The sequence below is a fragment of the Rhinatrema bivittatum genome, chromosome 8 (assembly GCF_901001135.1).
Source record: "Rhinatrema bivittatum chromosome 8, aRhiBiv1.1, whole genome shotgun sequence".
Classification (NCBI taxonomy): Eukaryota; Metazoa; Chordata; class Amphibia; order Gymnophiona; family Rhinatrematidae; genus Rhinatrema; species Rhinatrema bivittatum.
In genome coordinates, this window is record NC_042622.1 from 177,099,912 (window position 1) to 177,121,221 (window position 21,310).

The window sequence follows — 21,310 nt, forward strand, 5'->3', positions numbered from 1 at the left end:
ATATAGTTGCAATGGAGAAGGTACAGAGAAGGGCAACCAAAATGATAAAGGGGATGGAACAGCTCCCCTATGAGGAAAGGCTGAAGAGGTTAGGGCTGTTCAGCTTGGAGAAGAGACGGCTGAGGGGGGATATCATAGAGGTCTTTAAGATCATGAGAGGTCTTGAACGAGTAGATGTGACTCGGTTATTTACACTTTCGAATAATAGAAGGACTAGGGGGCATTCCATGAAGTTAGCAAGTAGCACATTTAAGACTAATCGGAGAAAATACTTTTTCACTCAACGCACAATAAATCTCTGGAATTTGTTGCCAGAGGATGTGGTTAGTGCAGTTAGTGTAGCTGGGTTCAAAAAAGGTTTGGATAAGTTCTTGGAAGAGAAGTCCATTAACTGCTATTAATCAAGTTTACTTAGGGAATAGTCACTGCTATTAATTGCATCAGTAGCATGGGATCTTCTAGGTGTTTGGGTAATTGCCAGGTTCTTGTGGCCTGGTTTGGCCTCTGTTGGAAACAGGATGCTGGGCTTGATGGACCCTTGGTCTGACCCAGCATGGCAATTTCTTATGTTCTTATGTTCTTATGTACCAACCGGTGAGAGGGAAGTCTCAATCTTATGAGTCGAACGCTCAGCCACACCTTCTGGCCAGGACGGAAGAGTGGAGTGGGACGTCTATGGGCATCAGAAGTATGCTTGGAACATTCAGTGGCCTGGGTGAGGGGTTCTTTGACCTGGTTCCACACCTGAAGAATGGTGTGGGCCATGGATTGCGCAGCTGGAGAAGGAACAGTCAGAGGAACTGGGAGCGGCAGCCGAGGTTGTCGTCCGAATACCATGGAGAATGGAGATACATCGGTGGCCGCAGTGACTTGGGTATTGTGCGACAGCTCAGCCCAGGGGAGTAGATCAGACCAGTTGTCCTGCTGATCAATCACATAGGAACGGAGGAATGTCTTTAAGGTTCGGTTGGTCCTTTCAGCTTGACCATTGGCCTCTGGGTGATAGGCTGACGTGAAACTCAAGGCAATGTTAAACTTCTTACATAGGGAGTGCCAGTACCTGGCGGCAAACTGTGGTCCTCAATCGGATATAATTTCCTTTGGGAGTCCATGGAGGTGGAAAATATGTTTCAGAAACAACTTGGCTAATTCTGGGGCCGTTGGGAGGCCCAGCAAGGAAATAAAGTGACCCATCTTCGAAAACCGGTCGATGATGACCCAAATTACAGTATTGTTGCGGGACGGAGGCAGGTCCGTGATAAAGTCCATTGAGATACTAGACCATGGCTTGGTAGGTGCTGGCAGTGGTTGAAGTAGGCCCCAAGGCCGTCCAGTAGGCAGCTTCTGTTGGGCACAGGCAGGGCATGAATCTACATAGTTACGAGAGTCTTGCACCATGTTGGGCCACCAGTAGTGTCTTTTTAACATCTCTAGGGTCCTGGCTCGGCCCGGGTGTCCTGCCAACTTGGAATCATGAGCCCATTTCAGAACGCGTTCACGTAATCCACGTGAAACGACGGTTTTCCCAGCTGGAACTGTGGTGGTCATGGCAAGGGATATGCAGGCGGAATCTATAATATATCTAGGAACGTCAGGGAAATCTTCAGATTCAAAGGATCTTGAAAGTGCATCCACACAGAGGTTCTTGGAAGCTGGAACCGACGGAACAGATTTACCCTTGGGGTGACCACCTGGAGGACTAGGAGAGCTGAAACATTGCAGGAACAGACATCAGGAAGATCAGGTACGTAAGGACCTTTAGCCATCGAGGATGTCAGGCCTTCTGGAACATCAGGAGGGCAGAGACGGAGGACATCAGGAACATCAGGAGGGCAGAGACGGAGGATGACAGGAACATTAGGACATCAGAGACCAGGATCAGGAACAGCAGAGACGAAACGAAGAGGGATCCCTTGGAATACTGGAATACCAAGCAAGAGCAGGAACATGGAGTCCAAGGGGAAGGAGAAGCTCCTCAGACAACTGGCTCATTGCGAAGGCAAAGCTGACTGGAAGTTTAAGTCCTTTTATAGGGCTGAAGACAGGCAACTCCCTGGGAGGAGTTTGGATGGCCACACCTAGCTGGCCCTATAACTGAGGAGAAGTGCTGCAGGCCGGCCCCTAGAGAGAAGGGCGTGGCCCAAACCAGGAAGTCCATGCAGACACAAGCAAGACTCAGGCAGCCCCAAAGACACTGAAGGCCTCCCAGGCCCTGGAGCAAATCCTGGATAGTTTGTAGGCAAGACCCCGGCTTCGGAGCAGCCTCCAGGAAAGAGGTGAGATGCCTCCTGTAGCATAGCTACAGGAGGATTCATAACATATCCCATGACTTTTTAGTTTTTTTAGAAGCCTCTCATGAGGGACTTTGTCGAATGCCTTCTGAAAATCCAAATATACCACATCTACTGGTTCATCTTTGTCCACATGTTAATTTACCGCTTCATAAAAATGTAGGAGATTTGTGAGGCAAGACTTCCCTTAGGTAAATCCATGCTGGTTGTATCCCATTATACCATGTCTATCTAAATATTCTGTAATTTTATTCTTTATAACAGTTTCCACAATTTTTCCCAGCTCTGAAGTCAGGCTCAAGGTCTATAGATTCCCAGATCTTCCCTGGAGGCCTTTTTAAATATCGGAGTTACATTGGCCACTCTCTAGTCTTCAGGTACAATAGACGATTTTAATGATAGTTTACATTTTTTTTTTAAATAGGTCTGAAATTTCATTTTTTAGTTCTTTCAGAACCCTGGGGTGTATACCATCTGGTCCAGGAAATTTACTACTCTTCAGTTTGTCAATTTGGCCTACTACATCTTCCAGGTTCACCATAATTTAGTTCAGTTCATCTGAATCATTACCCTTGAAAACCATCTCTGGAACGGGTATCTCCCCAAAATCCTCCTCAATAAACACCTAAGCAAAGAATTTTTTAGTCTTTCCACGATGGGCCTTATCGTCTCTAAATACCTCTTTAACCTCCTTGATCATCTAATAGTCCAACCGACTCCCTCACAGGCTTTCTGCTTCGGATCTATTTTAAAAAGTTTTTATTATGAGTTTTAGCCTCTAGGGCCAAATTTTTTTCAAATTTTGTCATTGCCTGTCTTATCAGTGTCTTACATTTAACTTGCCAATGCTTATGCTTTATCCTATTTTCCTGTGATGGATCCTTCTTCCAATTCTTGAATGAAGATCTTTTGGTTAAAATAGTCTCTTTTACCTTACTTTTTAGCTGTGCCAGTGTTATGTTTTAACTTCGTTTGTGGGCCCTTGGGGTGTGGAGAGAGCTGACTCCACCCACAGGGAGGAGCCCTGTGGGGTCTCTCCACGACAGGTGGGGTCTCAGTAGTGTTGGACACAGGAGTCAGAGAATATTTATTATACAGCAAAGAGAAACCCGAGGAGCGGGTTGTAAACTCAGTCCTGGAATTAGAAGACCTGAAATGGATTCTCTGGTAGCGGTCTGCAGAGCGGGGTAACCTGGGGAATCCTTGTGTGTGGTAGCTCAGTAATGATCCGTCGTGCGGAGTAGGCCGGGGGCAGATATGAGAATCTGATACAAGACGGCGTAAATCTGGTAGTGGTCCGCAAGGCGGGGTAACCCGGAAAGTACTTGCTTCAGATATAGCTTGTGCGTTGTAGCTCCGGTAGTGGTCCGCAGAGCGGGGTAACCCGAGGATCCTACATAGTAGGATAGATGAGATGACGAAGATTAGGTCTTGTACTCACAATGCAGTAGAAAATAAGTAGAGGCAGCGGCGGAGGTCCGATGCAGGAGAACTCACTTAGCTGAAGAAGGTGCGACAGGCAGGAGAGGCTCTCTGAGGAGCAGATAGCCCTGAGTACATCAAGGCCCCCGAGGAGCAGGTACCTGAGTCACTCAGCCAGGAACGCCGGTACAGCAATGCAAAGCATCTCAGAGAAAGGAATAGCAAGATGGAATCCTTGCTAACTCGTAGGTAGGAAAGTCCGGTTAGCTTAAATAAACAAGGGCAGTGACGTCATGCGGAGGGGACGACCCCGAGGTTCCTGCCATGACGTGCTATAACAGTTGGTCTCACCATCGCTGTAATTTTTCTTCGTTGGTCCACTTCTGGTTTCCCATCAGCTAGTCCCATCAATGCCAGATTCTCTCCTCCCGCTGAGATCCTCTCAGAACCTCCGAAAACTTCGGGTTCCACCACGGCTTCTACTGTTATCTCTGTCCCCGCTCTTCCGGAGCTGGTGACATCATCGGTTCGCATCGGAGTCGACTCCCGGTAAGCCTCCCTGATCTCCGCGGGATTTTCTGGCGGCGTTCTAAGCACCAGGGACATTGATGTTTCAAATTCCTGGAGAGGGTCCGCTGTTTCAAGGCTCTCCTGGCACCTCTCCTGCGGAAGTCCTCCCGGTTTAGTAGGTCCAAAGACCACATGGGCGTCCATCGGCTCAGACTTCGGGATTCCCAGGGGGATCTCTGTAGATTCCCACTCCCTAGCCCTTCTTTTCCAGGCTGAATGCGGCATTATTTTGAAGAAGAAAAAAGATTCCGACCACAAAAGGTAAGAGACGACGCCTTCTGAGGAGCAGCTACATTGCCATCTTGGATCAGTTTTTTTTTTTTTTTTAAACTATTTTCCTCATTTTGTCAAAGTTTCCCTTTTGAAAGTTTAGTGCTAGAGCCAAGGATTTATTTACTGTCCCCCTTCCTGTCATTAATTCAAATTTGATCATGTTATGATCACTACAGCCAAGGTAACCCACCACTATTACCTCTCTCACTAGATTCTGGTCTCCACTAAGAATTAGATCTAAAATTGCTCCCTCTCGTCGGTTCCTGAACCAAATGCTCCATAAAACTGTCATTTATTCCATCCAGGAACTTTCTCTCTCTTGCATGTCCTGATGTTATATTTACCTAGTCAATACAGGGGTAATCAAAATCTCCCATTATTACTGCACTACAATTTGGTTAGCTTCTCTAATTTCTCTTAGCATTTCACTGTCCTTCTCACTATCTTGGCCAGATGGATGGTAGTATACTCCTATCACTATACTCTTCCCCAACACACAAGGGATTTCTACCCATAAAGATTCAATTGTCCATTTAGTCTCTTGCAAGATCTTTATCCTGTTGGACTCTATGCCCTCTCAGACAAAAAGCGCCACCCCGCCACAAGTTGTGTCTCTCAATCATTGCAGTATAATTTGTACACTGGTATAGCACTGTCCTATTGATTATCCTCCTTCCACCATGTCTCTGAGATGTCAATTAAGTCTATGTCATCATTCACTGCTATACACTCTAACTCTCCCATCTTATTTCTTAGACTTCTGGCATTAGCATACAAACATTTCAAAATGTGTTTTTTGTTTGTATTAACATTCTGCTTTTCAATTGTCAGGGATAATTTGGAATCTTTTAGCTCTGGTGATTCTTTACTTATAGGCACTTGGACTACTTTTCTTATTATTGGAAGCTCTCTGTTGGGATGCCATAACTCTAATGCTTCATTAGTTTCCTTTGAAGATACCTCCCTCCGAACCATGCCGCTGCTGAGCAAATATCAGCTTTCTTGCTTTGAAAATTATCTGAAATAACCCATACAAACCAGTACAAAGTTACAGCTGCTCTTTGCAGGGCACAATTTCTATATGTTACTTTACATGCAGACTTTCTATGTTTGAATGATTGTTATTATTTTTAAATATAGTGGGGAAAAAACCACATAGTACATAACTGTTTCTGCTACATACCATACGTCATTGAAATAGATAACAGTGAGCATATGATTTACATGCAGACTTTCTAAATCAAAAGTCTGCATGTAAATCCAAATGCCACCCACCCAGGAATATCTCTCTTTTGTGCACATAGAAATATGTGCAAAATCGGGTTACACACACAAACCCCGGATAGTTTTTTAAATAAACCATTTGTGTGTATAAACCCGTGTTGCATGCAAGTAGATGGCTTTGGAACTTGCCTCTTAAATCTACTACAGTGGGAAACAAAAAAACAGATTCTGAATTTGGTTCATGGAAGGGAGAGTAGGATGTTTTATTTAAAACCCATTCATACAACAAATGCTTTCTAAGGATAGCATTCTTTGAATCAGGTGATGGGACTATATCACTTTGTAAAAGCATTCCTCGCAGGTTGTGTTCCTGCTTTCAAACCATCTTTCCCATTTTAGCGAGCACATCAAAAATTCTCCGACAATCAGAAGCATAGTATGCCGTCCTGCCTCATTCTTCGCATATCTCTGGGTAGCAAACTGGTTGTCTGCAGAACATCTCATGGCACTATGGAAATAAGTGGTGGTCGTCATAGAACTATGCCACCTTGCAAACTAGGCCACAAACAAAGCAGTCTATGCATTTTAAGCTGGAAACCATCAATGCTAAAGAGCCAAGAGGGAAACAGATGATGCTTTTGCAGCTTCACTGAGGCTGCAGCCAGATGTTCCTATTCAGTCTCCTCTTATGTGCTGGTTGAACATATTGCATCAACGTCACACTGACAGCATACATTACCCCCTGTTCTAACTGAAAAGCTGAAGTGAAGGGCAGCGGGGTTTTTTATTACATGCTGTTAACTGTCAGCGGCAACACTTCCATTTCCAAATGTACAAAATCATGCTGAATCCAAAATCACGCTGAATCCAAAGAGAAAGAATGGGGAGAAATTATATTTTAATCTCTCCCCTCAGCAGCAAAATGGATATTCCTGGTACACTTCCCAACTTCTTTTTCTGTATCCTCCAAAGACTGGCTCTCTTGAGAAGCTGCACATGAGTTCATCGGCACCTCTGTTACAGAGCACTTGGTACCAGGCATGGCACATGTGCCAGGGTCCATGATTTCTTTAGAAGGAGTTTTGGGCAGGAAAAGATGGAGAGGTCACCATTTCAACCTCTAAATGAAATGCACTGGCACATTTTTGCAGGAAGAAGTTGGTAAAACGGTTATACATTCAGCCATGAAAGTCACTCAGTTTCTCTTTGTGCCAGTCTCTGGGGCAGAAATTTATTACTTGTACAGTACTCTATTCCTGGAGTCACTTGATAGCATAAAGATGATTCAAACAAAGCTGTTGACCTAACTATAAAAAAAAATGTGGTCACAGACTGAACCATAAAATCAACTTAAGGTCACTGAGGTGTCTCTTGTAAGAAAGATCTCATTAAAATATGCTACTGATTGGCTTTTTTAAGAGCTTTAATTTCTATCACATAAATAGGACTCAGCTTCCCACCCAGTTTGGCATTTTTATTTTACCCAACTACCAAAGCATGACCATAAAAGTTATAAATGGCAGCACTGCTATTTATTCTTTATTTTTCCACAGGTAGACTCAGTTTTATCACAATATTATCATTCATAGTTAACTGCAGCTCAGGGCATACACAGCTCTCCAAACCATACCTGTGAAAGCCACTCTTCATCCTCCTGACCACTGTGGTCCGAAGTGAGGCTGTCATAAGATTCATGGCGTGTTATTGGCCCAGGACTTCCGGGTGGAGCCACTGTGTACACAAAAAAATCCCCACAGTCATCTGTATATATTGTTTTATTAATAGATATTCTGAATACTAATTTGCACTATATATATATATATATACTTTATTTTTAATATGACTGATTATAATCTGCATTTCAGGCTATAATCCACTATCTTAATCATATTAATTGTAATTAAGGAAATCTGTAAAGCACTCTGGGCAAGGCAATGTATAAGAACCATAATACTCTTATTGGAATATAGGAAAAGCATAACTGACACGTGGGCTCACTGTAAGCACATAGTTATGAGATTTCGTTTTTGCTTCCATCCACAAATCTTCCTCCTGCCTCTTTTCATCAGACATTCTTTGTTAGCTAATCAGCTCCTGGCCCACACCTGGCTTGCTGGTTATTGTGCTTCCCTTGCACCTGAAATGTCATAGTGCTGGTGTCCAAAGTTGTTATACTTGGCTGTCTTACAGATGGAGGAGGTCAATGGTCTTTATTTTCTATTTCTTATAATCTATGCTTGCCTCCTAAAATTCATCTTAGACACAGTGAGCTACTGTGGCCAAGAAGACAGAAGACAAGACAATCCCTTCCTAGTCTGCTCAAATGCTGCTCTTGAGCAAGCCAGATGGCATTATGGGGCTAGGACTACACCCAACCTCAGCCAATTCAAGGTACAACATCTCGGCTTGAGGCCATTAAACAGAATCTCGTGTATTGCAGCATGTAGTGTAATACTATCTCAATGACATTAAGCCAGTCTTCAAAAGCTTTTTAAGAGATAATGAATAGTTATGTCTAGATTATGTGACAGACCCACTTATTTTTTTCTATTCACATTTGATGAAATTTTTCACACAAATAACTGTTTGATGTGTTAACAGTCCCAGCATTAAAAACTACTATAACTTATTAGTAATGCAAATTAGTCAAAGTATACATAACTACTGTATCTTAAGCTACAAAAGTGAATACTAGCCTGGGTCATGTATTTTCTGCTATTGAATTTAGTGCTCGCAAAAGGTGTCAAAGTAACAACGCTGGAAATTTAAATTCTCCGCTTAACCACATGACAGCTTCATGAACTGGGAATATATAAGCTTTCTTTATACTGCCATATCATCCTGGCCTGAATGACATACTGCTGGAAGGTTTTCAGGCCCACATAGTCCTTGGACGCTCTATTCAACATCAAACTGAATAACTATTTAGGCACTTTACCCAACCAACTTATTTCGTATCAAATGCGCCTCCCTCTTCTTCCAATAGCAAACCAAACTCTTAAGAAAGGACTAAATTTGTAATAAAACATTCAGGTGTGTTAGAAAAATCCATAAAATTGTACACCAAAACGTAAAATCACCTACGTTCCTCTAATTTTACCTGCTCTTTCCTTGTGTTTGGTTTCATCCAGAGCACACTGACACTGCCACTGGATTGGGCTCTATATTGGATGCAGACAAACTATTTTCCTAAACCCAAAGGGAATATTTCTGTTAGGTACTCCCAGCTTTCACTGGTCCCAACCTAAGTCATTCTTACATTGCTCTAGACCTCAGATCAAAGTTCTAGCTGTGATAGCTGCACCTCCTAATAAAAGTTCTTGGGAATTCCAGAGCGAAAGAGCGGCCAATGTTTTGAACAGCATAATAATACGTCACTGGGCTAAGTCTACAAAGGAGTTTCCACCATTTAATATCTACGAGAAAAAAGTCTTCAGTATACCACACTGGACTCTTCATTTCTAGTTCATTTCAGGAAAAGTTTTCAGTTTCAGACCTATGGGCCAGATTTAAAAAATAAATTACACACTTACATTTGGGTTTTAAAAGTTTAAATACACTTTACCTATGTAAGTGGGCTTTTGAAAATTGCTACAAAATATGCCATTGAAATGTCCATAGGATATTCACGTGTAAGTGCACTTTGTCGGGCGGATTTTAAAAGCCCTGCTCGCGTAAATCCGCTCGGATTTACGCGAGCAGGGCCTTGCGCGCCTATTTTCCATAGGCCACCGGCGCGCGCAGAGCCCCGGGACACGCGTAGGTCCCGGGGTTTTTGGAAGGGGGCGTGTTGGGGGGGCGGGGCCCGATGACGCGGCGTTTCGGGGGCGGGGCGCGGCTTTTCGGGAGAGGGACCAGGGGCGTGGTTTCGGCCTGGGGCGTTTCGGGGGCATGGCCACGCCCTCCGGAACCGCCCCCGGGTCGAGTCTCGGCGCGCCAGCAGCCCGCTGGCGCACGTGGATTTATGTCTCCCTCCGGGAGGTGTAAATCCATGGATAAAGGTGGGGGGGGGGGTTTAGATAGAGCCGGGGGGGTGGGTTAGGTAGGGGAAGGGAGGGGAAGGTGAGGGGAGGGCGAAAGAAAGTTCCCTCCGAGGCCGCTCCGATTTCGGAGCGGCCTCGGAGGGAACGGAGACAGGCTGCGCAGCTTGGCGCGCGCCGGCTGCCCAAAATCGGCAGCCTTGCGCACGCCGATCCAGGATTTTAGAAGATCCAGACAGCTGGCGCCTCCAGCAGGTCGTATAATAAAAAAAATCCTGAAAACCTTTTTCCAGTCCCATAACAGTCCAGGACACAAAGACAAGACTCAGGGACAAGCAAAACTTGAAACAAGGCAAATCCATCGCTGAAACGACCATCGGGCACATGGCCTTGCATTCTGTTATGTGAGCGGCCTCGAAAGCCTTGCATTCTGTTACGTGATGGGTGGTTTTCGTGTGCCCATGGGCCTCAGCCCGACCCAGACCTTCAAGGCCGAGCCGAGGGTTGACGGTGGTTCCGCATGGCTGACAGTCTGACACTCTGCCAGGCTGGCAAGCTCCCAAGGCCAACATCCAAGGATGTTGGAAGTTGAATGGTCCTCCGACCATTCCGAGCCCTTTCGGACCTGCTGCGAACAGCATGGAGCAGCAGGCCTGGCCTGAGGTTGGGGGCAGACGGCCTTGACACGAAGACAAGACTATGAAGATTGATGCAACGGCATCACATGGCACGAAGACTTGGGTTGATGCGACGGCATCACATGACACGAAGACTTGGTTGAAGACATGACACCAGGACCATTGAAGACGTGACACCAGGATCGATGCAATGGCATCACAGACGAAGACTTGACACCAAGGCTGATGCGAAGACATCACGGACCAGTGGTCGATGCGACGGCATCCCGGACCAGGGTCGATGCAATGACATCAGAGACATGACGCTGAAGTGCTGACATAACGAGGAACTTGGAATCCAGACGAGACGAGAAGTAGGGAAGGCAGACATTGGCACTCTCTCTCAGGGCACCCTACTCAGGCCACCCGCGGGACTGAGTCGCGTACCCGCGCGCCCTACACAGCCCTTGCAGGCTGGTCACGGACCACGAGGAGAACGGGACAGCGCAGGAAAGATCCAGGACATGACGGCTCGAGAGCGCAGGACACCAGTCCACCTGCAGGCCACTCCAACCCGGGAAAGACGTCGTCTGAGGGAGTCCGGCCCACAGGACCAGAAGGCTCAGGAGCGTTGAAGATGAAGACACAGGAACGAACATCCAGGAAGGCAAGAACATCAGGACGTAGGCGATCATGAAGACACCAGGACACCTGGACGAGGACCTCAGGCTATGAAGACATGACATGGCATGATGAGAAGACAAGACGAGATGAGGAGCTCCACAAAGACACTAGAAGACCTGACGGAGCTCTGGCAGGCAGTAACTCCGATGCAAGGCGAAGAACAGACTGACGAAGCAGCCCTTTATAGGGCTGAAGCAGGAAGTCCCATTGAAGGTGGGGCCAGCACACTTCCTGTGCCTGGCCCTTTAAATTCTGCAGAGGCGCGCCGGCGCCTAAGTAGAGAGCAGGAGCTGTGCAGGACCGCGGACAGCGGCCTGCACCGTTGTCATCGTGTACCGACGCTGACAGAGCCTGAGGAGCAGGCCCTGCCATCGGTAGCGGCTCCAGCCGCTGCGGGGAGCCCCGGGGGTGGCTCCAGCCGCTGGGCCAGCCCAGGGATGCAGCCTTAGCGCCGCGAAGATGGGAGGCAGCGTCGGGGGTGGTCCCAGCCCCAAAGAAGGCAGGAAAGTCCGTGGCTCCGGCCGCGGTGAAGAGGACGATGCAGGGCGGCCTCCGGGCCGCAGAAGGAACTTCAGTCCGCGGCTCCGGCCATGTGGGAAGGCCCGACAGCGGCGTCCTGCCGCGTCAGGTGAAGATGCAGCATGAGGTGAGTGTACCTGCTCACAGGGAAACCCGCAGGCAGCTGCAGTCATAACAACCGCTCAGCCTCTTGACCATCTTATTAATGGTAGGAGGTATATTGAGGGCATACCATTGTCTAGGATCAGGATGTATAATGATACCAAGTATTTAATGGTAGATGAGGCCCATTTCACAGGAAAGTGTTCCCAATTATTCCGTAGGGATCCCGAAAGGTCCAATGCTTCAGTTTTGTCTAAATTAAGTTTGAACCCAGATAGAGATTGATATCTTTGAAATATCTTCAAAGCTGCAGGGAGAGCAGTTCTGGCTTTAGACAGTAAAAGTAAAATATCATCAGCAAACAATAAAGTGAGATAAGAGTTTTGACCCATCCGCATACCAGTGACCTCAGGCGTTAGTTTCACTTTACTAACAAGCGGTTCAACAGTGAGGATAAACAAAAGGGGGGATAGAGGGCATCCCTGACGGGTGCACCTCTGTAAACCAAACTCCCCAGAGAGATCACCATTAACTAGAATGGTAGGATTGGTATAGAGTAGCGTAATATAGTCATATATTCTGCCCACAAAACCCATTTTGGCAAGTGCTTGTTTTAAGAAAGGCCACGCAACTCTATCAAAGTCCTTTTCTGCGTCACAAGTGACTAACAGGGGCTCAGATATTTTAGAGACTGAGCAGAGTTCCAGAGTGGCTAGTACTTTATGGATATTAACTGTGGATCGCCTCCCTGCCACAAACCCCACCTGGTCCAGCGAAATCAAAAAGGGCATAATAGGTTTTAAATGATTGGACAAAATTTTTGCATATATCTTGATATCTAAATTGAGCAAAGAAATCGGCCTATATGAGGAGGATTTCTACCCGCTTTAGGGAGGACTACAATAGTAGCAGCTCACATAGATCCTGACATTTCCTGTTGATCTGTCATCTGCTCATAAACCAATTGCAACAGAGAGCTGATCTCCCCCTTTAAAACTTTATAAAAAATAGAATTCATGCCATCAGGCCCTGGAGCTTTTTGATTAGGCAGCGAGTGAATTGCTTCGAGCACTTCCCCCTCTTCAATCGGGCGCTGCTGTTTTTGAAGTTGCACTTCAGTTAGGCAGGGCATAGGTATCTCTTGCAGAAAAGCCGCAATTTCCTCCCCATTGACTGGATCTGCAGAATACAGGGACTTATAATATTCAGAAAATATTTCCGCAATATCCTTAGAGTTGGACTTTATTTCCCCCGTACTATTTTGGAGGTTAGCAATAAATTTAGAAGACTCCTGCGCTTTTAAGAGTCGCGCTAAAAGGCGACCAGCTTTATTGCCATAGTGAAAAAAATGAAACTGTCTGTGACGGAGAGTATGAGCCACTCTGGTGTGTAAAAGCTCATTCAGGGCACCCTGGGTCTCCCGAAACTGGGTATGAATGTTAGCATCCCCTTGTGAGCACATACGCCGCTTAAGGGCCCTTAGTTGTTTTTCCAAGCAAATAATATCCTTATCTAGTTTCTGCTTTTTATAATTAACATAGCTGATAATATCTCCTCGAAGAACACTCTTCGCCGTCTCCCACAGAAGAATAGATTGGTCTATATGCTGTGCATTGGAAACCATAAAGGTTTGCCATTTACTTTTTAAAAAATTAGGAAATGCAGGATCACTGGCCAGAGAAGCTGGGAGTTGCCATTGTCCCCCCCTGGTAGGACCACCCATGTAAAAAGTCCCAGTTACTGGGCTATGATCAGAGATCACGAGCGCTTCAATAGATGATTTGGTGAATTTAGAGAAAAGTATTTCAGAAATTAGCAAAAAGTCAATCCGTGATTGAGTAGGATGGGCTTTCGCTATGTGAGTGAACTCACGGGCACCTGGATGGAGCATGCGCCAAAGATCCAGAAGACCTAGATGTTTACATTAAAAATTGGGTCCTTTCCGCTCACTGCTCTGGTGTCCGCCCCTAGCCGGCTGTCTATCCAATTCTGGGTCAATAGCAAAATTAAAATCGCCCCCAATAACCATAGGGCAGTCCCCCCATTTGACAAGGTGAGAAAGTAAGGTAGTATAGAAGGTGTGATCATAAACATTCGGGGTGTAAATGGAAGCAAGGAGCATTGGGGATCCCATAAAAATGCCCTTCACCAAGATGTAGCGCCCCTGGGGGTCCTCCAAAACTTCCTGCATTTGGAAGGGGACAGATTGGTGAATCATAATGGCGACTCCCCTGCTCTTCGAGTTCCCTGTGGCATAATAGAAATGTGACACCCATTTCTTTTGTAACTTGAGTACTTCATGGGAGAGCATGTGCGTTGTAACTTCATGGGAGAGCATGTGCGTCTCTTGTAAGAATATTATTTTGGCGTGCATTCTAGTCAAGCGGGCAAAGACCTTTTCCCTTTTTATGGGCGTGCCCAAGCCTGCCATGTTCCAGGTGACCATGTCTACAGCCATGATATCTGCCCAGGATTACATGTCGGAGAGATGAAGTTTGCTCTATGTCAAACTGGATCGGGAGATGATTGTGGGTCAAGAGAACCAGGTAACATGAGCTATAGAGTACCAAAAACAATATTTTCAACCACATTCGAAAGCGAGGACACCCAGCACCACAGAGGTTCTTTGCATTTGTCCCTCCCTTTCCCCCCCACCCCCCCCCAGGATCAAAAAAATGAAACCCATTGTGTGAGACGTAGGTGTCTCTACTTTATAGGTTCGCCCCTGACCCGTCCCCCAGTAACTTAAGTGCCCAGAAACAGGAGAGAAAACACGAGGATGTACCCATGTACTCGGCTGCCCCCCAGCTTAACATGTAAAAAGTTGTATACACATCAAGATATAAGCTAGTGCACAAATGGGAAAAGCATCACACTACAATTGAACACGAACCACCATAAACTGAGAAAAAAAAAAAAGAAGCAAAAACACTGAACCAAAAGAAAAATAGACTGCAAAGTCGCTCAGGCATTCGCTAACCCCCAGTTCCGAAGATCAAGCAGATGCAGTGGGCCACGTTGAGTTGTAATAATCCACGACAGCAGTGTCTTTATGCCCATATGTTAGATATGTCAGGTCACAGCAGTATGAGCCGGGCCCGGGAGATCCTTCACATATGCCCGCCAGTTGTTGCGGAATCAAAAACTTTACTCTGACCTTGATGAGTGATCCGTAACTTGGCAGGATACATGAGGGCAAATCAAATTTGCTTAGTCACAAGCTCTGAGCAGACATCTTTGAAGGCCTTCCTCTGCAGGGTAACTCTCGGGGAAAAATCTTGAAATACCATTATCCGGTGCGTCTCATAGGAAAACTCCCAAACCTTCCGGTAGTGCTGCAGTACGAGCGATCGATGAGCAAAATGTAAACAACGAGTAATGATCACCCCAGGTCTGCGTGTTGTGTCTTCATCAGCGTGCTGGCCCACGCGATGCGCTCGTTCGAAAAGGCCCCCGGAAGGGGAGGCCAAGGAGGGGACAACACTGAGAAGCCAGGCCTCAAGCACGCAGGGCAGATCGGCATCAAGTAGGGTCTCCGGAAAGCCGAAGAAGCGTAGGTTATTGCGGCGTGAGCGATTTTCAAGATCATCAATTTTTTCCTCACTCGCCGCCGCTTGCTTCGTAAGTTCTTCTACCCGCTTTTCCAGTGTTCCGATGTCGTTTTCCGCAAGGCCCACCCGGCCTTCCAATTTCTCGGTGCGGGCATCAAATTCAGTGAGGGAGGCCCAGACATCAGCAATCTGTTCGGACAGCTGATGTAATCTCACATCCAAAGCCGACACCACCGCTTGCGAAATTTTATCCTCCAAGGATTCACCGGACGTCAGGTCTGCATGGGCTGCGGCGGCCATTTTAGTAGTAGGGGCCTTCGGCATTTCTTTTTCCCTTCAAAAAGCTCTGGTAGCCATACAGCACCTCAGCACTCTTTTCGGTGGGGTCTGTCAAGTAGAGCACACTAAGAAAAGCTTTTTCGCCTAGAAAAGTGAGTAGGATAGTCAAGATGGTTGAGGATTATGCCAGGGAGGCAGTCGGAGCTTGGAGGAAAGCACCCTACCGAGCCCACCACATCACGTGATCACCCTCCATTAATTTTTTAAAGCCTATTTAAAATATGAAATCTGTAATAGTCTTTGCTATGTCATGCTCAAACACTGTAGTGGCAGCTAATGCACTCTTTAGTTCAGGGATCGATAATTCCGGTCCTTGAGTGTTGCAAGCCGGACAGGTATTCAGAATACCTGCAATGAGAATACATGAGATGCATCTGCATGCAAAGGAGGCGGTGCATGAAACTGCATCTCATGAATATTCAGGGTGGATAGCCTGCAGCACTCGAGGATTGGAGGGCCTACTTGTGCTTTAGTTTGTAAGTTAGCAGATATGAAAGGTGGCACTTCTGGGGGGGGGGGGGGGGCGTAAGTCCATGTTCAACTTTAGGCAAGAGAACCATAAGGCAAGTGAAAAAAAATGTTTGCACCAAAAACGGCATAAAGTACCAATACTGGTTAACTTATTCTAAAGCACCAGCAAATTTCACATTCACTGATGCACTGAAATCTTTTTTTTTTTTAAGGCAATAATAGTTTTGGAAAAACTTAACTGGTACAGTGACCCAGTCCAAGTGCTGTTCATTGCGTAAGGAATAATAAAAACAGAAAGGCATCAGCCCATCCATTCAATTTATTAACTTTCTTACAAGTCTTTCTGCTAGCATACTTAAAACAAGTTACAGAATATTCAAAGAATTACAAAAGAAATGATTACAAACAAAAACATACACAACGTAAATGCAACAATCCTACATCTATACAAATCGGTCCAACTAAATTAATAAAAAAGAGCCTCAACCCACCTCTCCCAGAATATTCCCAAACATAACATAACATATTTCCAAGGGGGTCTCATCAATAAAGAGCAAATGAAATCCCCAGTTTTCCTATACAAAGCACCAGCAGGAAAATTAATGCCATGATAATAGTCCAAACAAATTTAAAAAAGAAAAAATGGCATTCATAAAAGAGGCTTGGGTTGGGGCAGTATTCATCCAAAACCCCAATTCCTACAACTAAAAGGCTAATCCCTACAGCTGTTATATTTATTTATTTATTTATATAATTTATATACCGGAGGTTCCTGTATAATATACATATCACCCCGGTTTACAAGGAACAGTAACTATCGCTACATTTAGCGGTTTACATAGAACAGAATTAGGAAAAACGTTTTTACAATTGAACAAATGAAGTAAGCAAGTTTTACCATTGAACAAACGAAGTGAACAAGTTTTAACATATAACAAAAACTAATCAAAGTAAGCAAATAGTGTATAATATTAGACCGTTAATAAACATGCAGTTAAATAAATCAATAAATAACATGGCATGTGGGAGTGAAAATAAATAAATCATATATAAACAGTTATGATCCAAAGACCTGAAGTCCCTTTGTGTTTACTAATCTTAATGTGACCAATATCTGTTTAAACATTTTGATTTTCTGCAGCCACTTAGGAGGGGTGGCCATGAATACCAGAATCTTCAAGAAGCACAAACCAGGAAGCAAAATTCAGAATAACTGCAGAGGTCTGGGCATATACACAACTGCCAATCATTTTGAGAGCTTTGGTTTAAGTCACGCCCACTACACAGCTGAATCTCCAGAAGGGGGAACGGTGCCGTTAATGGAAAATAGAGTTCATACGAACATAAGAGATGCCATATTGGGTCAGACCAAGGGTCCATCAAGCCTAGTATCCTGTTTCCAACAGTGGCCAATCCAGGCCGTAAGAACCTGGCAAGTATCCAAATATTAAATAGATCGCATGCTACAAATGCTGGCAACAAGTAGTGGCTATTCCCTATTGACTAATAGCAGTTTATGGACTTCTGCTCTAGGAACTTATCCAAAACTTTTTAAAACCCAGTTACACTAACTGCCGTAACCTCAACCTCTGGCAATGAATTCCAGAGCTTAATTGTGCATTGAATGAAATAATTTTCTCTGATTTGTTTTAAATGTGCTACTTGCTAATTTCATGGACTGCTCCCTAGTCCTTGTATTATTTGAAAGAGTAAATAACTGATTCACATTAACCCATTCAAGTCCTTTCAAGATTTTGTAGACCTCTATCATATCTCCCCCTCAGCCGTCTCTTCCCCAAGCTGAACAGGCCTAACCTCTCTAGTCTTTCCTCATAGGGGAGCTGTTTCATGCCTTTTATCATTTTGGTCATCCTTCTCTGTACTTTCTCCAGTGCAACTATATCTTTTTTTTGAGATTGACAACCAGAATTGCACACAGTTTTCATGGTGCAGTCTCACCATGGAGCGATACAGAGGCATTATGATGTTAATGCCTCTGTATTCCCTTCCTAACATTCTGTTTGCTTTTTTGACCATCACGGCACACTGAGCCAATGATTTCAATGCAGTATCCACTAAGATGCTTAGAACTGTTTCCTGGGTGGTAACTCCTTATATGGAACCTAACATCGTGAGGCTATAGCATGGGTTATTTTTCCCTATATGCATCACCTTGCACTTGTCCACATTGCATTTCATCTGCCATAGGATGCCTAATCTTCCAGTCTCACAAGGTCCTCCTGCATTTTATCGCAATCCACTTGTGATTTAACTACTCTGAATAATTTTGTGTCATCTGCAAATTTGATCACTTCACTCGTTTTATCCCTTTCCAGATCATTTATAAATATATTAAAAACCAATATAAACAATCCAGGTGTTAGCTGAGAATTACTAAATATCAACAATAAAAAAGGAGTGTTTGTTGGAGCTCTGGGACTACCTCATATAGGGCTGCTGAGGGCTACAAGCTAGTGCATACAGCTTTAGAAGGCGCTAGGGCTTTTTAATCATTGGAATCCCAGAGTTGATGATTCTTAGAAAAGCTATCATACACGTGAGAACAAGCAGTCCACTATATAGATTGTGTATTACCAGTTCTGTAGAGTTCAATTCTGAAGCTGCCGGTGTGTTATAGCATAGAACTTTTTATGCATACTGCATGTTGTCAGACATTGCAATGTTTCGGGTAGTCCTTCTTCAGGGAAACCGAATGGTTAGATGCCGGCGGGTGCAACTGGTAAGCAACTTGTTGTTGTAAAGCGGTCAATACATCAATGCGATGAGACCTTTAAATGTGGCGTGCATCTAACCATTTCCTTTTGACTCTCCCCGAAATAAGGAGTAGTGACATAGCAGTTCAAGAATTTTGAAAGAATCTTTTTGAATATGCCTGTGAAGAGGAAGGGGAAGATTAGGGTGTTTCCCTCAGCGCCTACATCTTCTACCCTAACTCAGCTTGAAATAAACAAGTTCTTGACACAACTGGAGAATCGGGGGCTGAGGAATCTGTTGGAGCCACACAAAATGGAGAATTGGGTGGCTCCCAAGATGAAGTGTCCCTCAGCCCAGATAGCCGCCCACCTCCAGCTCAACGCAGTATGGACAATGGCATGGCCCTGTTGCCACCCAAGGAAGGGGAAGTAGCAACAGGACAGGAGGGATCGTCAGTCCATAAAGTAGAAGATCTTCTGCATACTCCACCTTTGGCTGGAAAGGTAACACTTGAAGCGATATGGGAAGCAGTGAATAGTTTGAGTACAGCTGTGGCTAGATTGGAAGGGAAGATCGATGTTGTATCATCAGAATTTCAAGGGAAACTATTGACTGTTCAAAATCAAAATAATGAGACCTTACGTAAAGTAAACAAGAATGAAAGGAATATACAGTCTTTGCAGAAAGTTAATGTTTGTGTAATCAAGGATCTGATTGCTAGCGTACAACGTTTAGAATTGCTAGAGAACCGGGTATGACATCTAAATATCTTGATAACTAATTTTCCGCAGGTCCTGGGTGAAATTCCTTATATATATTATCATATATCCTTATATATATTATCATATTCAGAGGAAGAAATTCCTCCAATACCTGTTATTTCTTATCTCAAAGATCCCCAGTCCCTGCAAATTTAACTAACTTTTTAGAAGGTTCAAATTTAGATGTCATACACAGGAACACATTGATTGTATCGTTTATAACAACTCAAGATATAAACAGTGTAATGAAACATATTTTAAGAAGTTTCCAATGATGTTTCATGGGCAAGCGGTTAAAATGTACCCAGATTTAGCGCCAATTACTAGAACAAGACGAAGAGAATTTCTGGCCTTGAGGCAACAGATTATTTAGCAAATGTTGCTTACCTGATGTAACAGGTGTTCTCACAGGACAGCAGGATGTTAGTCCTCACAAATGGGTGACATCGAGGATGGAGCCCACCACGGAAAACTTCTGTCAAAGTTTAAACAGAACTTTGACTGGCCCCTACTGGGCATGCCCAGCAAGGCACTGACCCTGCAGCCAGCAGGGGTCTCCCTTCAGTCTGGTTTTCAAAGCTACAGGCAGTGCCTAAAAAGTAAAAACAAAACGAACCCAACTCCGCGGGGTGGCGGGCGGGTTTCGTGAGGACTAACATCCTGCTGTCCTGTGAGAACACCTGTTACATCAGGTAAGCAACATTTGCTTTCTCACAGGACAAGCAGGATGGTTGTCCTCACAAATGGGTGAGTACCGAGCTGAGGATGTCCTGACCTGCACCAAATGTACCCAATGATGTGCAACAGGCACAACAACTGGAGTGGAATTTGGGAAAGGGCATCCGCACCCTACCGGGAAGGTGGAAGGGTGTTGGTACATCATGTTGGAAAAAGGTTACGCAAGACAGATTGGCCGAAGATGGAGTCCTGTCTTCCAGCTTTGTCCAAACAATAATGGGCTGCAAAGGTATGGAGAGAACTCCAGGTTGCAGCCTTACAGATGTCAGGAAGCGGCACCGATCGAAGGTGTGCTACTGAAGTCGCCATGGCCCTCACAGAGTGTGCTTTGACACGGTCTTGGAAAGGAATGCCAGCTTGCTGATAACAGAAGGAAATGCAGTCCGCCAACCAGGAGGAAAGAGCCTGCTTACCCACAGGTTGTCCTAACTTGTTAGGATGGAAGGAGACAAACAATTGAGTGCTCTTTCTGTGAGCAACTGTACGGTCTAGATAAAACGCTAGAGCTCGTTTACAGTCTAGGGTATGCAGAGTCTGTTCCCCAGAGTTGGAATGGGGCCTGGGAAAAAAGATAGGTAGTATGATGGATTGATTGATATGAAATTCAGAAACTACCTTGGGTAAAAATTTAGGGTGAGTGCGGAGTACCGCCCTGTCCTGCAGGAGTTTAGTGTAAGGCGGATAGGTGACTAAGGCCTGTAACTCACTAACCCTGCGAGCTGAAGTAATAGCCAACAGGAATAATACTTTCCATGTGAGATACTTCAATTCACAGGAGTGCAGAGGTTCGAAAGGTGGTTTCATAAGATGACCAAGAACCAGATTAAGGTCCCAAGATGGGGCCGGAGGACGTAAGGGTGGCTTCAGATGGAGTAAGCCCTTAAGAAAGCGTGTTACTAGGGGTTGTACTGAAATAGGAGTACCCGCAATACCTTTATGGAAGGCGGCTACCGCACTGACATGCATTCTGATAGAAGAGGTTTTAAGACCTGATTCAAAGAGATGCCATAAATAGTCCAAGAATTTGGAGAGTGGACAGGAAAGGGGATCAAG

General features: G+C 45.0%; 1 protein-coding gene across 7 annotated transcripts in view; it reads right to left on the reverse strand.

Annotated features, from left to right (window-relative positions):
* The window catches only part of BCAS3 (BCAS3 microtubule associated cell migration factor), a 969,760-nt gene that overhangs the window by 408,963 nt on the left and 539,487 nt on the right, over nt 1–21,310 (reverse strand). For all 7 annotated transcript variants that reach the window (XM_029612008.1, XM_029612006.1, XM_029612007.1 and 4 more), the window contains one exon: nt 7,411–7,511. In XM_029612008.1, the coding sequence (XP_029467868.1) occupies nt 7,411–7,511 (101 nt within the window). The remainder of the gene's footprint in view (nt 1–7,410; nt 7,512–21,310) is intronic.